At 42.8% G+C, this 19,603-nt stretch overlaps 1 protein-coding gene and 1 long non-coding RNA gene across 7 annotated transcripts in view; one reads left to right on the top strand and one right to left on the bottom strand.

Moving 5' to 3' along the window:
* Window positions 1-19,603, top strand: part of LOC131517313 (uncharacterized) — an 86,014-nt gene that overhangs the window by 31,414 nt on the left and 34,997 nt on the right. For 2 of the 5 annotated variants that reach the window (XR_009264514.1, XR_009264516.1), the window contains exons 1-2: window positions 11,119-11,457; window positions 11,503-12,038. The exons of the other annotated variants lie outside the window; for them this stretch is intronic. This is a non-coding gene — a long non-coding RNA (uncharacterized LOC131517313). Of the gene's footprint in view, window positions 1-11,118; window positions 11,458-11,502; window positions 12,039-19,603 lie in introns of those variants that run through there. 5 annotated transcript variants of the gene reach the window in all.
* The window catches only part of PRKCH (protein kinase C eta), a 232,643-nt gene continuing 222,916 nt past the window's right edge, over window positions 9,877-19,603 (bottom strand). For both annotated transcript variants that reach the window (XM_058739248.1, XM_058739249.1), the window contains exons 13-14: window positions 12,440-12,583; window positions 9,877-11,120 (exon numbers count right to left, since the gene is read on the bottom strand). In XM_058739248.1, the coding sequence (XP_058595231.1) occupies window positions 10,974-11,120; window positions 12,440-12,583 (291 nt within the window). In that variant the 3' untranslated portion in view covers window positions 9,877-10,973. The remainder of the gene's footprint in view (window positions 11,121-12,439; window positions 12,584-19,603) is intronic.

The following is a 19,603-nucleotide window of genomic DNA, read 5'->3' as shown; positions in this document are numbered from 1 at the left end:
AGATAAGAGGTCTAAACCCTTTACTTTTCAGGGAAGAGCTTGGAGTTGTGAATTCCTTCCCAGTTGTGTGACGCAGCACTGGGGGTAAGGTTTATGACAAGACTGTGTCTCCACCTCTCCTACCAATTTTGATGTATTTTTTTTTTTCATTCACCCATGTGTAAGAGTCACTCAACTAGTTTCTATATTTCTTTCAAAGGAAACTGTTGTGTATATAGCTATAGATTTGGTATGTCTGAAGGAAGAGAGGAGTTTAGGAGTCCTGTGTGTCACCATCTTCAACCAGAACTGTAAAAGCTTAACTTTTTCCCTCCTACCCCTTATTTTCTCAAATCTTAATCCAAGACCATTTGTTTTCAGTTGATTTATCTTCCCTCTAAGAACAACCTTTTTTTTTTCTTGCTTTTTTTTTTTAAACACAGGCATGTATATCTCTTATTGAATTAGTGTTCTTGTATTCTTTTTTTTTTTTTATGTTCATTTATTTTTGAGAGACAGAACATGATTGGGAGAGGGGCAGAGAGAGAGAGGGAGACACAGAATCTGAATCAGGCTCCAGGCTCTGAGCTGTCAGCACAGAGCCTGACATGGGGCTTGAACCCACGAACCATGAGATCATGACCCGAGCCGAAGTCGGACACTTAACCGACTAACCCACCCAGGTGCCCCAAGAGCAACCATTTCTCAATGTGTCTGCTGAGCTCTTTGCCCCCAAAAGGTCTGTTAGCTGGGAATGGAGACTGGGGCCAACCCTGTTGGTTACCTGATAAAACCACTCTCCTTCTCTTATCCTTCCCATACTCTAAAATCCTGATTTGGTTTTCCATTCTTATCCTTCAGAGGAGAATGAATCCCTCTCTAGCCCTATTTGGCCAAGTCATAATTTGTCTAAGACTTAGACTCTAAGCTATTGGTTCTGTATTCTAACTGTGTATTGAAACCATCTGGGAAGTTTTAAAAATGCCACCAAAATCCCACCTGGGGATCTTAGGCACCCTCAGGAGCAGTGGCTTGGCTGTCCTTTCCCTTGGCAAGTGATTGGCTTTAGGTGTGGTCATGTGATGTTAAACTGGTCAATGGAATCTGGGATGGTTCTCTACGTTAAACCCAGAAGTTATGACATGGGGGTGTTCTTTTTCAGTCTCTGGAGGTGATTGTCTGCATGTGCCCCAAGGTGAAAGAGCTTTGTTTAATTTAGCAAGTGACCTGTGGATATGATCTCATTTGACCCTCACACTGTCCTCTGAGGTAATTAGTAGCCCAACGTTGATGATTGTTCCCATTTTACGGTCAGGGAAACTTGAGTTTCACAGAAACTTGAGTACTTTCTCCCCAATGACAATAGCTAGTAGCAGCAAAGCCAGAATAAACCCAGCTCAGCCTAGTCTCAGAGACCATGATTTTCAGCCTATTACCTGGGGTGTGCTGATAAGCTATCAAATCCAAAACAAACACCTAAAACATTTTGATTAGTAAATGCTTAAAAACGTTCAATATATATTCTCACTATGCCCAATTTTAGGGTATATCGTGAATACCGAATACTAATTTTGGAAGCGTTTTGCACAGTCGATTCTTGTGAGCTTGTACGAGCCAGCTCCAGCAAGCCACTAGAAAATGGGGCAATGGGGCGCCTGGGTGGCTTGGTCGGTTAAGCGACCGACTTCAGCCAGGTCACGATCTCGCGGTCCGTGAGTTCGAGCCCCGCGTCGGGCTCTGTGCTGACAGCTCAGAGCCTGTAGCCTGCTTCCGATTCTGTGTCTCCCTCTCTCTCTGACCCTCCCCCATTCATGCTCTCTCTCTGTCTCAAAAATAAATAAACGTTAAAAAAAATTAAAAAAAAAAAAAAGAAAATGGGGCAAGTGCTTAAACCCAGTCTTTGGTGCTAAGAACCACATTTCTCACCAACTTCCTAAACAGAGCTTTCTCTTAACACATGTCTCCCTGGAACAGATCTTTATGCTAGAGTTCTGCCTTGTTAGGAAGGATGCTTAGCTCTTGTTCCTAGAAGGCAGATAAGCACTATGAGGGACCAACCAATAAGTGTGAACTTCAGAGGTTTTCTAATGTCTCCAAGATGCCAATGATGCAGACAGGAGTCCCAGAGGGCTACTTACCATTCTTTGTTTTAATGAGCCAGAGAGCCTCTCCCATCGCCTCATCTCTTTGCCAGTTGAGCTGCTGTGCATGTTGTGCACACTTGCTGAGTGCCACCGCACCCCCCACCAGTGCTGTGCACAGACTCATTACTGTGTGAAACAGCAGAAACCTGGGCATATGGCCAGTGGAAACATTATGGTAGGCCAACTCCAGGCCTGCCCCAGTGGGCCAGGGGAAAGAACACTATTATGGTGTGCTTGCTAAGCCCCTTCCAAACTGTGGCATGATAGTCTCTTGAAGGTTGGCAGGGCCCTCTCTGTCCAGTCTGACCTCCTGTCCCTCATCCCATCAAGAGTTGTAGACCGTTTGAAGATGTACTTACCAGTGATGGTAAACTCCCTCCCTCCCAAGGAAGTTGATTACACATTTGAGAACCTTTGTGAAAAAAGTTTATTTTTGTGCTAAAACAAATTCTGTCACCCCCGTTGCAGCCTGACAGCCTTGTTCTAACCCTGGGGCTATAAATTACTAGGCTAGTTTCTCTCCACATGGAAGATACAAGTCAGGATAGACCAGGTTATGCTAGAGTGATGAACGACTGCCATAATCTTGGTGACATTAAATAATAGTAAAAGTAACTATTTCTTGCTCATGCAAAGTGTCCATCAAAGGTTGGCTAAGGGCTTGTTGGTGTTAATCACTTGGGACGCAGGCTCTCAGAGCCCAGTTGTCATCTCTCAACACAGCCATTCACTGGAGGAAAGAGTCTGATTTGCTGTAAGGAAAAGACAGTCTCTCAGCAGCACTGAACTGTTCTACTTTGCAAATATTGTACATCATTCTGCTCTTCTTGGCTAGAACTGTCCATGTGGCCTCACCTGTCCATATAGCGAGGCTCCCGTTATGTACTCAGGAGGCAGAGAGCTGGAAATACTCAGAGTAGCCTTAATGATCACCACAATAGTTTTTCATATATTTGAAGGTAGTTAGGACATTCTCCTGCCTTTCTCCTCAGGCTCCCCCCTTCGGTTGACATCACTATTGTGTTCCATACTTTTTGCTCCCTTCATCACTCAATTGGCATTCGTCTGAATACGGTGGAGTTTTGTATCTCCCCATGCTGGTGTCTGGAGCTGAGTCCGGTTTTCTAGGCACAGTCTAATCTTGGCAGAGCTCAGTGGGGCTTATCATTTCCCTCATCTGAGACCCCATGGCTAGGCCTTTGGAGCCTAAGATTACATTTTTATCTTTGTGGCAGCCACAGTACCCTGCTGTTGTATATTCACTGGACTGTAAGCTCCAAGATGGTGGGGTCTGACTTGACTTGGTGTAGTATCCGCATCACTTGGAAAAAGATCTGATTAAATCCCAATCTGTTGAATACATATATTGAATTCATTATTTTCCTCAAATTTTTTACTCATCAAGTCTTAACTCCATCTTGTTCTGACATAGTTTTTTTCAGACTCCAATATAGGCTATATTTATTTTTTTACATTGGTTCTAGCATATAGCTTTGAAAAAATATTGAAGGAGTCAAAAAGATGTGTTTAATATGCAGCTCTGATTCTGTCATTCAGTAGCACATATTTCTTTGTCTTTCTGTTCAAAAAAAAAAAATCTATTCATTTACATGACTGAAAAGTTTAGGTGTGATTTTATCAGTAGTTGAAATAATGTCCCAGGATTCAGTTCCCCATTCTTTTTTTTTTTTTTTAATTTTTTTAATATATGAAATTTACTGTCAAATTGGTTTCCATACAACACCCAGTGCTCAACCCAAAAGGTGCCCTCCTCAATACCCATCACCCACCCTCCCCTCCCTCCCACCCCCCATCAACCCTCAGTTTGTTCTCAGTTTTTAAGAGTCTCTTATGCTTTGGCTCTCTCCCACTCTAACCTCTTTTTTTTTTTTTTTCCTTCCCCTCCCCCATGGGTTTCTGTTGCGTTTCTCAGGATCCACATAAGAGTGAAACCATATGGTATCTGTCTTTCTCTGTATGGCTTATTTCACTTAGCATCACACTCTCCAGTTCCATCCACGTTGCTACAAAAGGCCATATTTCATTCTTTCTCATTGCCACGTAGTATTCCATAAGTAGCACATATTTCTTAAGCAACTACAATGTGCCAGGTGCCCTGGATAGAATTATGAGGAAGACCAAAGGCCCCCATCCCACCGAGTAGGTTAATTCAGACAAACAATATAACCTCTCTGGTGCAATCCATGAATGCAAGGATCTTTGGGTGTCTTTTTCACTCTAGTTTTCCCAGCAACAAGACTATGCCTGGCATATAGTCAGTGCTCAAATAAATTATCAGTTGAATAAGTAAATGGATCGCTAAGCTATAGTTTGCTCCTCTGTGTCAGAATCTGCTTGGAGGGCAGGTAGAGTTTGATAGTAGCTTTTTGTCCCATGGTTTAATTTTTGTATTTTGTCATGATGTTGCTTATTTGATAAAATGAAAGAAAGCTGTGAAACTTGTCATGTTTACTCTCAAGGGTGTAGAGGTTATCTAAGGTTGTAGAACACTATTCCAGATTAGTATCAATCTATTAATTATCATACTGAGGTTACCATTATCCATTAAATCCAGCTTGGCCACAGGTTACTGAGATTTTGTCACATATGTTGCTGAAGCTCAAGTATGTGAAACCTATCCTATGCTTCTGATCAACTAGTTTAGAAACCATCCAAGAAAATGACATTAGACTTTCCAGACTTACTTTTATGAGCCCCTGTACAGTCCTGGGCATGAGTACTCCTGCTGCTCATAAATGACTGCTTAAATAATTCTGTCCTACAATTTTGCCTGTACTTACCTGAATGCTTTATATAATCTCTTTATTTACTTGGACTGCAATTCATTTTATCAATGACTCGGGCAATCTTTTTATCTATGACTTTTGTGAGCTTTTTATCTTGAAAATCACTTTCCACAAGGAAGAAAAGGAAGGAGAGCTGAGAAATCTTCTTCATTCATTGTGCTCTATCATCAGTTTCTAGAAGGGGGCTTATCTTCTAGATCTTGTGCTGATCTTTAGGAAGTCGTTTTTCCTTTCCATGTATGAATAAGTATGAGAAGGCAATTAGGTATGAGAGAGTAGTATGTGATTTTAGGGGCAAGTGATCTGTAGGAACATAAAGGGAATTTGGGAGAGGGTGTATGGGTATGCTAGGGTGTGAAAGTTGCACAGAGATGGACAGGGAGGCAATCTGAGTGATGGAGTTTTGTGTGGGCAAGGGCAATGTGGCATTGGCTTCTACTGGTAGAGGCTGATCAACCATACCCTTCTGTTCACCTTTAGTCTTGAGGACACAAGGCTAGAAAAACTTGAGGGATCATCTAGGTTATGACCGGCACTGTCAGGTCAAACAACTACTAGATTATCCCTTGTTTCTAATTGGAAATGTCTCTAAAGAAAATTCCTGTCTCAACCTCTGCAATCCACTTGAATGTTTGACTATACTCAGTGCCTACACAGTCTTCACTCTGTCTAGCTGGAATCCTTCTAGCTATGGTCCAAGCCCTTAGAAAAACAAAACCTCTGTGGCATTAGAACTGCCTTCGTGGCATAAGAAAGGCAGCCCTGGGTGGTGTGGAAGGGTATTGTATGAGGACAGGGGTGTACTGCCCAGTTCCTAATAAGAACACACAGGACTTCAGGGTCTCTCATTATGTTAGAAATCATCTTCACAGCTACCTTATTATAGGAAAACAAATCCCTTGGTTCTAGTGGCTTCAAACCCTAAGGGATGCCACGACCTAGGGAACATCTTGAGCACACCTCCTCTTTTCTCTGAACTGGTCCACAGGCATGTTGAGTGTCCAGAGCGTGACCAGCCGGTACTGGTATGGGGCTATAGTCTCTGTTATCTGGTCCGAAGGGAGTTAAATGTGCCTTCAGGTTAAATCTGGAAGAACAAAAGAATTCCTGAAAGGTTTGAGGGAGGAGCTACTTGAGGGAAAACCATGGATATACCTTAGCCTCTTTTTTAGAGTGAGCTGCACAATTTCAAGCATGATTCTGCATGCCAATCAGGGCAGGATGAAATCCAAACAGCCTAAAGGAAGTTTTTAAGACTCTCCTGAGAAATTTCTGTAGCCAATAAGTTAGAAAAGTAAAACCCCTCCAACTTGGAGCTGGCCCAGCACCCCTATCAAGGTGGGGGGATGGGCTGTAGGAGGAACACAGGTGTCCCATTCTCATTTTGTGGTAGACCTCCCATGCAACCTTCCTTTGGTCTTCTGGAACCGCTGACCAATAATTGCTAATACTGATTGAGCATGTTCTATGTCCCAGTCCTGGGTTAAGTCCTTGACATAGACTATTACAGCTAATTTCGGCAGTAATAATTCAAGGCAGGCAGGTGCCAGTCTTTTTCACAAATGAGAACACTGAGACCTAGGGAAAAGAACACATTTTCCCCAAAACCTACAGTATGTGGCAACCCAGTGCAGAGGTCCACGCCGTACTCAGGTCAGTACTGTTAACCCCTGGGAGTAGGCAGGATGGCTCTCCCAGGCTGCCTGTGCCAGGGTAAGAGCTGACAGCGTGATGCCGAAGATGGAGACATACATGGGAGAAATACCAAGGTAAAGGCCATTTCTGGGCTCTCAAAGAAATGTGTGAGTCAATTTCATGTAGTCTTGGTGGTTTGAAAACTGTCTCTGTGACTAGTCAAGCTCAAAAAAAAAATCAAATGCTAGAGGAGGGAAGAGTGTGCAGAATTGATTTCCTCACTGGGGTGAGTGAGGAAGGTGGCAGGAGAGGGGAAGAAACACCTGATGGGGAGAGGAAGTGATGGGGGGCAGCTGGGGCAGGAGGAAGCTGAGGGTGGCACTCTTAGTTTTGGTTCTACTTCACAGGAAGGGAGGGAGACTGCAAACCCCTTGCATAGCTGCACTCTGGTCCACTGTGTCCAGCCTGCAACTCCGTTCAGAGGAACATATGTCCACAGGGTTCATTTCCACTGCAAATGCCCAGGCTGTTATCTCAGTCTTATCCTCAGATGATGTACAATAAGTTATAGAACCCACTGACTCAGCACCAAGGGCATTTTCATTTTAAGTCAGTACAGCCCGATTAAGCAATCAGGATGACCAAATCTGGGAATAAAGATTACAAAGTTTTATGGTGTTGACCCACGATAGGGGCAAGGCCAAATCATGTGTGGCTGACATATTTTCAAGGCAACATACACCCAATTAAGATCAATAAATGATAAATGGTTTTTCTTTTCTTTTTTTTTTTTTTTTTTTTTTTTTTTTTTTAATGTTCTTTGCCACCAAGCTCTATCAGCTCTCTGCAGCTGCCAAGGTAGGTTCCACTCTACAAGCCTTCTTCCCAGTGATGCCATGGCGGGGATGCGAGATGTTACTGAAACAAGAGGTGCCTCTGGGGCAGTGGGGAGGGTGGTGAGGAAAGGACTGGAAGCCCCACCAAGGGTCAGAGGTTCCCTAGGGGTTCAGATGGGGTTTATAAGGTTCAGTATGACTCAGACTATTTCCTCCTCAGTAGGGAGGCTCAGACCCTGATTGCATCACTTTGGCCTGCCCCAGGCCCTGTGAGGGGGGATTAGCGGTTCCAGGCCCTTTACATGCAAATCACATAGTCTCCCTGCTGCTAAATGGTTCTGCAGACAGGATGACTAATACTGCCCTGCCCAGCTGGTATTTTATCTAGTGCTCCCTGCTAATTCTGGTTTACACCCTATTTATTTTCAAAACCTCAAAAAGTAGGAAAACTAAAATTGGCCTTAATATAAGACCTTCACCAGTTTGACTAAAAAAGTAGGGATTCTGGAGTTCAACTGCCTGGTTCAAATCCTGACATTAATGCTTTAGCTGTAGGACTTGGGACAAGTTCCCTAATCTCTGTGCCTCAATTTCCCTATCTGTACAATGGAGAGTGCCTACCACTTGGGGTACTGAATGAGCGAATGCACTTAAAGTGTTTGGAACAGGGCCTCACACAGAACAAATATGAACTAAACGTTAGTCCTTATTAAGTGAAAACCTCTTCTGTAGTCAAAGCAAGTGCTTGTAGTTAGTCTCCTTTTAAAGACTCAAGCCCACATGTCTACTTCAGTGGGGAATAGCTTGGGCAAGTAGGGACAGATGGGCATGGGGAGGAGGATGAGCTGGGGAGGACAGGAGGGTGATAAGGCCTGAGGGTTTTTCAAGATTCCTTATCCAAGAGGCAAGATGGTAACCAGAGGGAAGGGTAAATGTGACCTTGTCTTGACCTCCATGCTGTCAGCTGAGCTGGGGGAACGCCGCAGCCCCAGCAGACGCAGCATCTGCTGATCAAGTGGCTTGTGTCCAGTCTATTGCAGGAAGTATGGGCGGGTGACCTTGTGATCCTCAGGATAGAAGATTAAGGAGAATGGATTAAACACGTGAAGGGGAGCCCTAACCCTGGACTTGGAGACTCCTGGTGTTTTAGGTAAATATCCTGGAACTCTTCTCTCTCCCCTCCCATAAAAGAGGGAGGAGGAAGAAGCACTGGAAATCATCTCCTAGCATGATCATTGGTGTTCCATGGGGTAGGCCTGGAATTAAAAGAATGGACTTAAAGCCAACTATAGGGGAATCCAGGTAGCAGGTTTGAATAGGTTATGAAGAGAAAAGCTGCCGAGTTGATTTCAGACTCACTAAAGAGGACATCTGGGTCCTTGGGCTATAATGGATTTTGTAAACAAACACAGGAAGCATACTTTGTTGATCTTATATCGGTGTGAAATAAAGCCTATTGGGTGGATCATCAGCTCCACACAGCACTAGAAGATTGAGCTGCAATGTAGCCATGAAAGTTCCTGTTCACCCCCCTACCCCTGCAAATAGAAAAATCCCTCCCTTTCCATTAGTCTGTTGGATTAGAACTTCTGAGCTTTGGACTCTAGACTAGATGCATTCCTTTACCAAGTCTGAAACCTTTGGGCAGCCAACTAAACTTCTGAGTCTTTCTCTTATTTGTAAAAGGTCCCGTGGTATTCACATTGGAAGTAGTGGTAGAATGACCTGAAGATGTAATGAAATCATGCAGGTTGAGTGTGCCTATGAACTGCTCCGTGCTGAACCAAAGCAAAAGGAGGCTCCTAGTGACTCTATTGATTCAAACGACCTTTTTTAGGGGGCCTGGGTGTCAGGTAAGCATCAGACTTCGGCTCAGGTCATGATCTCGCAGTTTGGGAGGTCGAGCCCCGCACTGGGCTCTGTGCTGACAGCTCAGAGCCTGGAGCCTGCTTCAGATTCCGTTGTCTCCATCTCTCTCTGCCTCTCCTCCCCTCTCCCCCCCACCCCCTCAAAAATAAACATCCTTTTTTAGCTTGCAATATAAATAAAGAGCCCAGGACAGAGATTTTCAATATTGGCTAGCTACCCCTTAGCTGCTCTGTAATTCCTCATCCTGTTTGTAGAGGGAGGCCATGTTCTGGTCAATTTGATGTGTGCCCCTTCATCTCTTTCTTCCTCGCTATATTTTCCAGATGGCATATTTATAAGCTAGAAGCGGGCCATTGAACTTGCACTATACTTTCTCATTCACATAAACATTATGCCTAGGCACTAAGATACTGCAGCAATGTTTAGCAGTTATCACCCTGACTCAGAACAGAAGTTTTGGTAATAGTCTATGTCCACTTAAGGGACACACAAGTTATACTAACCTTTTGTGTATTTGCTTTAAGGACCCTATCCATTCTGCTTAGAACTTTTAATTAGATCTCTCCTCTCCTAGTGGGGATAGGACAAATCCTCCTGGACAAAAAGTTTCCTTTTGCTACAAAATGCGTTTATTTCCAGACAGACAAAATTCTCCAACTGCATATAATGAGTACATAAAGTCCTTCTTTTGATAAATGTCCTTTTATAAGAGCCATTTCTAATTATTAAAATGCATACCAAACATTCGTCTCTTAAAATATAACTTAAATAACCTGCTAATGTAGGAGTCCTGAGTGGCGTGCGATTCTTCACCGAGTTCAGAGCCGTATCCACACGTGGTCCCAATATGAGATTTCACAAGTCAGCAGGCAGCAAACGTGTCCAGCTCACCTGCTGGTGGGAGGAGTAGTTGCCGTGGTGGCCGCGAGCCCTCTTACGTGGAAAAAGTCATGTGCGGACAAAGAAGCATGATATACGCAATGTGGAGGCGGCATTTCACAGAATGCAAACACCATTCAGGTAAAGAAGTGGACTGGAGAAGGAAAGTTCAGGGAACACAAGTCTGTTTGCATTAGTAGGTGTCATGGCACCGTCTCACTGGGCACTCAATAAATATCCATTAAAGTAAGTATAAGACCAGAAGCTGGAACAGTTGTCTTGGTGCCCAACATCTGTTTTCAAGATAGGGCTTGAAGTTGTTTGACGGATGCTCTTTTGTTTCCTCAGAGTATATCATTCTCTTTGGATAGCCCATTTCCTTATCTTCAAATTCTTGATTAGCATTTACAGACTTCTGGCACACTGCTAGTATTCGGGACTCCCTGGCTTAACGGAGAGCACAGAGTGGTCCATATGAAATCTTGATTTGTCTTTTGAAGTAAAAAGCTGCCGTGGCTCACTTTCTCAGATCTAGGTGATTCTTCACACCTTCTCTTCAGTTGATTCCTTTTGATATCCCAAGCCCAAAGTAGCCATGGAACCTCCTAGGTGGAGCAGATTTCTTCATGAAATCTCATTCCAGTATCAACTATTTCCAGTACCACGGCTCCCTCAGGACGTGAAAGAGCTGAAGTTCTGTCCTTCAGAGTTTTCCACCCGTTCTCTGAAGGTAAGGTTCTTGTTCTAAGGCTGATACTAGGGAATGCCCCACAAAGGAAATTCCTGGAAAATCTGTATCCCCTTGTGATTCATTCTCTGTAAGGCTAAGGTTGTAATTCTGGAGACACAAAGGAAAAGTTTCTAAATTCATCCTGGTTAATCATAGGAAGATGCCCCTCATCAATTGGGGTTAAAACTGGCTCTTCCTTAATGAAGTCAGGGTCAAAATTACTGACATCTTCTCGGGATTTCTGTCAAAAGGAAACAAGTATTAGTTTGGGGGCACATGAGACTTCCTCATCTTCCCTGGGCCTGTGCCTGTTCCAGGGAGGTCCAAGAATGTCACTGAAACTCTCTCAGTAGCATTATTTACAGTTACGACAGTTATGGCTAAAGAGCACTGTATTGTAATTCTGCTGCACTGTGTATGGTATGGCATTTGGTAACCACCAGTTCACTAACCCCATGAAAATCGTACTGAGGAGGCCGGCCTTAGGTTGGGAGGCAAAGCAATTAATTTGGTCACCTGATCCAGGTGTCTCTATCACCCTTTACTCTGCATTTCACTAAGGTGCCACTTCTCAACAGGTCTTGCTGAAGGCCGCACACACTTGGTTGTCAACAGAGTGTAAGTTCACACTTGCCTCACCTATTGTTTATACACAGGGCTATGTGTGTGAAGAGATCTTTCTTGAAAGATGGGCAAGTGCGGAGTTTAGGAAACCACTGCCTCTCCCTTTATAAACCAGTTGGAGCCATGATGCCCTGCTGGCAAAGCCTTCCCTCATCCCCAAGGAGTTGGCAGGGGGAGGCCCATTAAAGGAAGTGGCTTTACGGCTGGGTGTCTGGTGTCCAATCTTATGGGCTGTTACAGATTAAGCTAGCTGTGCAGTTGGAAATGTTGATATTTTACATCTTTATAAACCAATGCTGAAAAGATCATTTCTGCCATTCTCTCCTATCTCGACCCATGGATGAGAAAGAGCTTAGTTCTCCAACCAAGAGCTAGACCACCCTCAGGAATGCTACACGGATCAGCTGCCTTGCTTGGGAAGGTACCCTTGGTGCTGCCAGCATTTCTCCCGTCAAAAGGGGTTTGGCCTGGGCTCTGTACTGTGGTAACTGATACAGGCCCAGGCTCTCCAAGCCAAGGAGCCAGGTTTGGTGAGGTGGGTAGGGCAGTGCTTTACCTACCCTTTCTCCTTCTCTGGGGGCTTGGGAAATCCACCCTAAGGAGCTTGAGGACACTGTAGAGGAATAATAAATTTCTCATTCCAACTCGTTTGGGGAAATCTGGAACATTTCAGGCCTCTTAGACGGCAGAAAGTGCAAACTTTGGTTAAGAGAGGATGGGGCTAGGGCGAGCAAGAGGTGAAAACTTTGAGAGAAGTAACCTGTACAGGGAGAGATGCTGCTTCAAGGGCATACCTCCTTCTGGGTGAGGCTGCCCTGAAAAATGTCAGGCTGACTTTCTGGTTCGGTTATTCCATAGGGGACCATCCCATTGTTCAACAGATTCTTAAAGACATTTGAAGAAAGAAAGTGTACTCTGCCGGTCTTGGACACTTACGATTCTGGGTCTAAAAGGTGGTTCTACTTGGCGATGGTTCAGCTGGGCCCAGTCGATTTCCTTAAAGAAAGGATGCCTCAGGATGGCATGCTCACCACCCTGAGTCAGGCTGCCTAGGCGCATGGTGGGGTTCTTGGTCATGAACTGAAAGGGGGAGAAAGAGAGTCAATCATTCAATAATCTACAACAAGTATGTCACAAGATGGTAGGCATCAGTTCTGGCAGAGGAGCCCATGTGAGGCCTTCTGGCTGATCTTGCTTAACAAGCTGAATTTTCCATTATGGGCAGGACAGCCAACATGAATCATCCCTTAAGGCGCAATTGCTTGTGTGTATTTATGGCCTTCGCCACTTCCATTTCAGACGTGGCCACTAAAATAAAGCTGAAGGGTCCAGTTTTCTTTACTGTAAATACCATGTATTTTTCTTTCCCTTTTAAAGAGACTCTTTATAAAATAGTGTGCCCTTCTCCCACACTGCAGTTGTAGACAACCCACAGCTTATGAATAGGGCTACTTTTGAAAACAGCTGTGCCATTTTTTGAGGCCCTGACCAGTCGGCCAGGATTCCCGCTCTCTGACAAGACCACAGGGAGAAGAGGGAGAGTCATTCTTTTGAAGACCTGTGGGAAGAAGCTGTGAGAGTTTAAAAAAAAACTAAAGTTGGCCACTTTTCTTTATGCAACAAAGATGCTCCTTTTCCTCCTGCCCATTTTGAAATGTTTAATGATTCAGAATCCTACTTAGACCATTTAAGCAATGTGTGTATAATAGGTGTATATATATATCATATATATACCTGGATCATATATATATAATTACATATGATATATATATATCATATATACACACACACACAAAGATATATAATCCTTTGCATATCAACTGGGAAGCTCCCTTGAGGCTGAGCCCCTGTCAAGGTATTTGGAACTAAGTCTACTTTGACAAAAAGGCCAGTAAGGTGTTCTGGTCATGTCTTAACCAAGAATTTGTACAGGAGAACTCAGCTTTTCAGGGCCAGAATGTGATTTTTTTTATTTTAAAGACACGTAAGATAATTTAACTTTGTGTTTTCAAAATAAAAGTTGCCTCGGATTAAAAAGTGTTGTTTTAAAATTTAAATCAAGTTGTCTTTAAGAACGCCCCCAAACAGTGCTTTCCAAATTTGATTTGTGAGCACAAAAGTAATGCTGTGTTCATACAACTTGCTTTAGAGTGTGAAAAGCCAATCTTGTTGAAGGTGTACAGACATGAAAAGGTAGTGTTTGGAGGTGGCCATCCCTGCTAGGCCAGGTGTCCAAAGCTGCAATGCATCCAGTGTTGGTTTGAATAAAAATGGAGGGAGAAGGCTGTAAAAAGCCCTAAGCAAATCTGACCGGACAGACCTCTGAAGAAAATTTTAAAAAGCCCACCAAGGGAGCTAATAAAAAAATGCAGATGCTGATGGGGTCTAATAGCTTTTCCTCTCTTCTACTGACAATGAATGCAAGGCCATTGGTGATGGTGGACTGCAGGGGAAACCCGAAAGGAAAAGGGGCTTTCAGAGATACACTGATCCAATCGGGGCAGTTAGCACTCCAGGCAGGTACAGTGGTCAATGTGGATTTAGGAAGTACATGTCTCATAAATAGCTTAGTTCTGTAAAAGTGAGGTCTTCATGCTGCTTGGGTTCTCATGGCTCAGCCTGTGCATTCAGAAAGGAAGGGGAAGGGCGCCTGGGTGGCGCAGTCGGTTAAGCGTCCGACTTCAGCCAGGTCACGATCTCGCGGTCCGTGAGTTCAAGCCCCGCGTCGGGCTCTGGGCTGATGGCCCGGAGCCTGCTTCCGATTCTGTGTCTCCCTCTCTCTCTGCTCCTCCCCCGTTCATGCTCTGTCTCTCTCTCTCTGTCTCAAAAATAAATAAACGTTAAAAAAAAAATTAAAAAAAAAAAAAAAAAAAAAGGAAGGGGAAATTATATACACAAGAAAAAAGGAGTAGGTTCCCTCCTTAGGAACATTAATGGGATACAATCCCTGATGGAGTAGGCATCTATTTGAAGAGCTAATTTACAAGGATGGTAAAACAGACTCAGATGGCTTGTGGGAAATTCCCAGGCCTGCCAACGATGAGTGCAGAGGGCATCTTGTGTGTGGGTACAACTTGTTCTTCTGGACAAGAGGAACAGTGCATGGCTCTCAATGCCAGGGTGGCAAAAGCCCAGTGACCATTCTTCCTTGCCCTTGGCACTGAAGCCAAGCTTCCAAGGGATACTGTGGAAAGGAACTCCATGAGGGAAAATAAACCAAATCACAACTGTTCTTCCTCTAAAAATGGAAATGGAGGCAGTCAGAATAACCCTTTCACTAGCTTGATACTTTCTCTTAGGTTCTGGGAAGTCCTGAATAACCAAGCAGTTTTGTTTTGACTTTTAATATATTGTCCTAAGCCCTTTAGATACAGCTATTCTACACTTAAAAGGGGGATCCATTTACAAAGGTTTACATGGTGTCTACTGTATGCAAGGCAGTAACCTAGCTATTGTGGGGATATAGATGACAAAGACAGTGTCTCCCCATGAGGAGCTGATGAAGTGGGGAAGAGGCCAGAAAAGTTTATGGGCAATCACAACTGGGTGGAATGAAAAGAGCAGAATGTGTAGGAGCTTGGAAGAGGGGTCTGGTCATGAGAAGGCAAGTAATGGCTTCATGGAAGAGGTAGCTATTTGCTGAGAGAGGAGGTAGATGAATAGAAGGAACGCAGGCATGAACAAAGATGACAGTTGCTCCCAGGAGCCAGCACAGGTACATGCAAACACCTGGTATGCTGCAGTATGACTGGTGCATTGGGGTGGTTGAAGATCTGGGAGAGGGGCAGCCCATTGGAGCCACCAACATCCTATGGGAAGATGAGTGGTAAGAGCTGGCCAGTGAGGTAGGAGATGACTCTAGCCACAGTGGACTGAATCAGTCAATGAAGAGATAAGAGATGGTAGGTGAACAGTGAAGAGGTTGAGAAAATAGCTGAGAAGACTGGAAAAGTTCAGAAACTAGAAAGGTTTCTGATTAGTGGCAAGGAAAAGTTAGGAGCAAGTCCTAGTAGGCTTGTGGAAGAATGGACACAATCCCACACTTGTTGGCCTTGCAGTGAAGGGGCAAACAGGAGTGCAGGTTCACAAGGTCTGCTCTGGCTGCCTGATGGAGGGGTAGTATTGGATAGCAGAGATAGGTAATGAAAGAAAGGCAATAGATTGTGGGTAGTATTAATAGAAATAGTAACAGTAGTAACAGCAGTATTTGGGGGGGAATGAAACAAAACCAGCATTTCTCAAGACCTAACAGTGTGCAGATCTGGGAGGCTGAGCTCAGCTTTGCATTTGAGGTATGCAGACATCCCCAGGAGATGACTAGTCCTGTAAATCCAGGATTCAGGCCAGGATTAGAGCTCTAACTCATTGAGACCTCAACATTTGGTGTGAGGGCAAGAGATGAAAGGGTAGGCAAGATTGTGGAGGAGGGAGAGAGTATAGCTGTAAGACCAGCCCCAGGCCTCTTGGCTCACACGACAGGTTTTAAAATAATTTTAATTACTTGTCAAATATTTAAAAACTAGGAAATGTCAACTTTAAAGTCAAGTTTTCCAATTTCTCTTGGAAAATAGGATGTTCTGGAACACTAAACCTGTACTTCTTGATATAAATGGCCTAGAGTCTAGCAGTAGCTGCCTTTTTTTTTTTTGGTGGAGCATATGATCCTTAGCCACATGCCCCACCATTCCCTATTGCCTCACCCTAGCTGGCTTCACTCACTGACTCTATATGGCTCTGACACCTGGCATAGGGATAGAAAAAATGCTGGGGTGGGGCTTCTGGTCCAAGATGGCAACATAGGAAGACCGTGAACTGACCTCATCCATGGACATACCAAATCTACACCTATCAAAGCAATTCCTCCTGAAGAGAAACTGAGGACTGACCAGCTTCTGCACAATAAAAGATCAAAACATGATAACATAATAAAGGGAATACCCAATGGTGCAAACTACAGTGGGGAAGAATAGTTATGGAGGGACTTTGGGTAGATTCAACTGCCCTGAAGCACTGAAAAAAACACCATTTTAAAGCACAACTAGAATATAAAGCATTCAGCCCTAAAACCCTGACAAATGGCAAGACACAAAATCTCCCCAGGTTGGAGGGGCTGGTGTGTGTTACTCACAATCCCTTTATAACTTGGCAACATGGAGAGCAAGGTCCAGTGTCTTAGTGAACCTTCTACTTCAGTGAGCCCCAGGCCTCTAGCCCACACCAGCCCCAGCTATCACACCAAGGTGGCCCCAGAATGGTGTATATCAGGATGCTTCTGGTCAGCACTCACTACAGATCTAGAACAGGATAAAGCAAAGCCCCCCAAGCTTAACAGCAAAAAGAAAAATGAATTAAAAAAAAGATGAAGGAATCTCTTGGATAATATCAAACAAACAAACATTTGCATAATAGGGGTCCCAGAAGAAGAGAAGAGAGAGAGAAATGGGCAGAAACTTGTTTGAAGAAATAGTTGAAATAGTTGAAAACTTTCCTAACCTGGGAAAAAACCTAGACATCCAGGTTCAGGAAGCACAGAGAGCTGCAAACAAGATGAACCCAAGAAGAACCCATGATGTGTCACATCATGACACATAATAATTAAAATGTCAAGGATTAAAGATAGAGAATTGAAAAAGTAGCAAGAGAGAAGCAACTAGTTAATTACATGAGGCTATCAGCTGGTTTTTTAGCAGAAAGTTTGCAGACCAGAAGGGAGTAGCATGATAGATTCATAGTGCCAAGAGATAAAAACCTAAAACCAAGAATACTCTAAACATCAAGATTCCTGATCTCTTCAATTCTGAATGGTAATTTTCCAAATAAAAGTTAAAGGAGTTCATCAACATTAAACTGGCCTTATAAGAAACATTAAAGGGACTACTTTTTTGGGGGTGGGGGAGAGAGGGGGGAGAGAATCTTAAGCAGGTTCCATGCCCAGCGTGGAGCCAGATGTAGGGTTTGATCCCATGACCCCAGTATCATGACCTGAAGTGAAATCAAGAATCAGATGCTTAACTGATTGAGTCAACAAGGCACCCTGAGGGACTTCTTTAAGTGCAAAAGGCCATAGTTAGAATAAAATTATAAATAAAAGTAATGTAAAATATGACATATACATAAAACATGGAGCAGGGAGTGAAAAAAAAGTTTTTAGAATATGTCTGAACTTAAGTGACCATCAACTGCATATGGAACTCTGTATATTTAGGATGTTATATCAGCCTCATGGGTAACCACAAACCCAAAACCTATAATAGATACACAAAAAATAAAGATAAATAAAGCCAAGCAGTGTATAATACTTGAAATCATCAATCACAAGGTAAGAGAGTAAGAAGGAAAAGAGTAGAACTACAAAGACAACCAGAAAACAATGAACAAATGGCAAAAAGATGCATACCTATCAAGAATCACTTTAAATGGTCTAAATGCTGTAATCAAAAGAAATAGGTCTTGTTTTCTTATCCATTCTGCTGTCCTATGTGCTGCCTACAAAAGACTCACTTCAGAACTAAAAATACATGCGGACTGAAAGTGAGAGGAAGGGAAAAGAGTTCCATGCCAAAGAAAGTGAAGAAAAAAAGCAATACTTTTGTCAGCCAAATAGACTTTAAAACAAACGTTGCAACACAAGACAAAGAAGGGCATTACATAATCATGGAGGGATCAAGCCAACAACAGGGTAGGACAATTGTAAATATCTATGCACCCAACATCGAAGCACCTAAATACATCAAATGTTAACAGATATAAAAGGATAAATTGACAGTAATACAATGATGGTGGGGGACTTTAGCACCTCACTTATATGAATGGCTAGATCAGGCAGAAAATCAATAATAAAACAATGTTTTTGAAATGATACATTAGACCAGATGGACTTGATGGATATATATATATATATATATATATATATATATATATACCATTCCATCCCCAAATGACAGAAGACACTCTTTTCAGGTACATATAGAACATTCTCCAGGGTAAATCACATGTTAGGCCACAGTACAAGTCTTAATAAATTTCAGAAGATTAAAATCATATTGTGCAACTTTCCTGACCACACCAGTATGAAACTAGCAACCACAAGGAAAAAATGGAAAAAACACAAACATGTCAAGGCTAAACAACATACTACTAAGCAACCTATGGGTTAAAGAAGAAATTAAAAAAAAAAATACATGAAGACAAAAATAAAAACACAATAGTCCAAAATGGGCCACAGCAAATGCAGTTCCAAGAGGGAAATTTATAGCAATACAGGCCTACCTCAAGAAAAATCTCAAGCGATCTAATCTTACACCTAAAGGAACTAGAAAAAGAACAAAGTCCAAAGTTAGTAGAAGGACGTTAATAAGATCTGAGAACAGAAATTAAAAAAAAAAAAACATAGACTAAAAAAACAATGAAACCAAGAGCTGGTTCTTTGAAAAAATAAAATTGATCAACCTTTAGCTAGACTCATAAAGGAAAAACAGAGGACCCAAATAAATCAGAAATGAGAGAGAAGTAACAACTGACACCACATAAATACAAAGAATCAGACTACTACAAAAAATAATATGCCAACAAATTGGACAACTTAGAAGGAAGACATGGATAAATTCCTAGAAACATAATCTTCCAAAACTCAACCTGGAATAGAAAATCTGAACAGACCAATTATTAGTAATGAAGTTGAATCAGTAATCAGAAAGCTTCCAACAAACAAAACTTCAGGACCAGATGGCTTCACATGTGAATTCTACCAAACATTTAAAGAAAGTGTAATACCGGGGTGCCTCAGTGGCTCAGTCTGTTAAACATCCAACTTTGGCTTAGGTCATGATCTCATGGTTTGTGAGTTCGAGCCCCGTATTGGGCTCTGTGCTGACAGCTCAGAGCCTGGAGCCTGCTTCAGATTCTGTGTCTCCTCCTCTCTCTGCACCTCCCATGCTCATGCTCTGACTCTCTGTCTCTCAATAATAAATAAATGTTAAGAATTAAAAAAAAAGAAAGAAAATGTAATACCTCTTTTTCTCAAACTATTCCATAAAATAGAAGAAGGAAAGCTTCCAAATACATTCTCTGAGGCCAGCATTACCCAGATACCATAACAAA

Source organism: Neofelis nebulosa, chromosome 7 (assembly GCF_028018385.1).
Source record: "Neofelis nebulosa isolate mNeoNeb1 chromosome 7, mNeoNeb1.pri, whole genome shotgun sequence".
NCBI classification, from domain to species: domain Eukaryota; kingdom Metazoa; phylum Chordata; class Mammalia; order Carnivora; family Felidae; genus Neofelis; species Neofelis nebulosa.
This window is presented reverse-complemented; position numbering and strand designations above follow the sequence as displayed.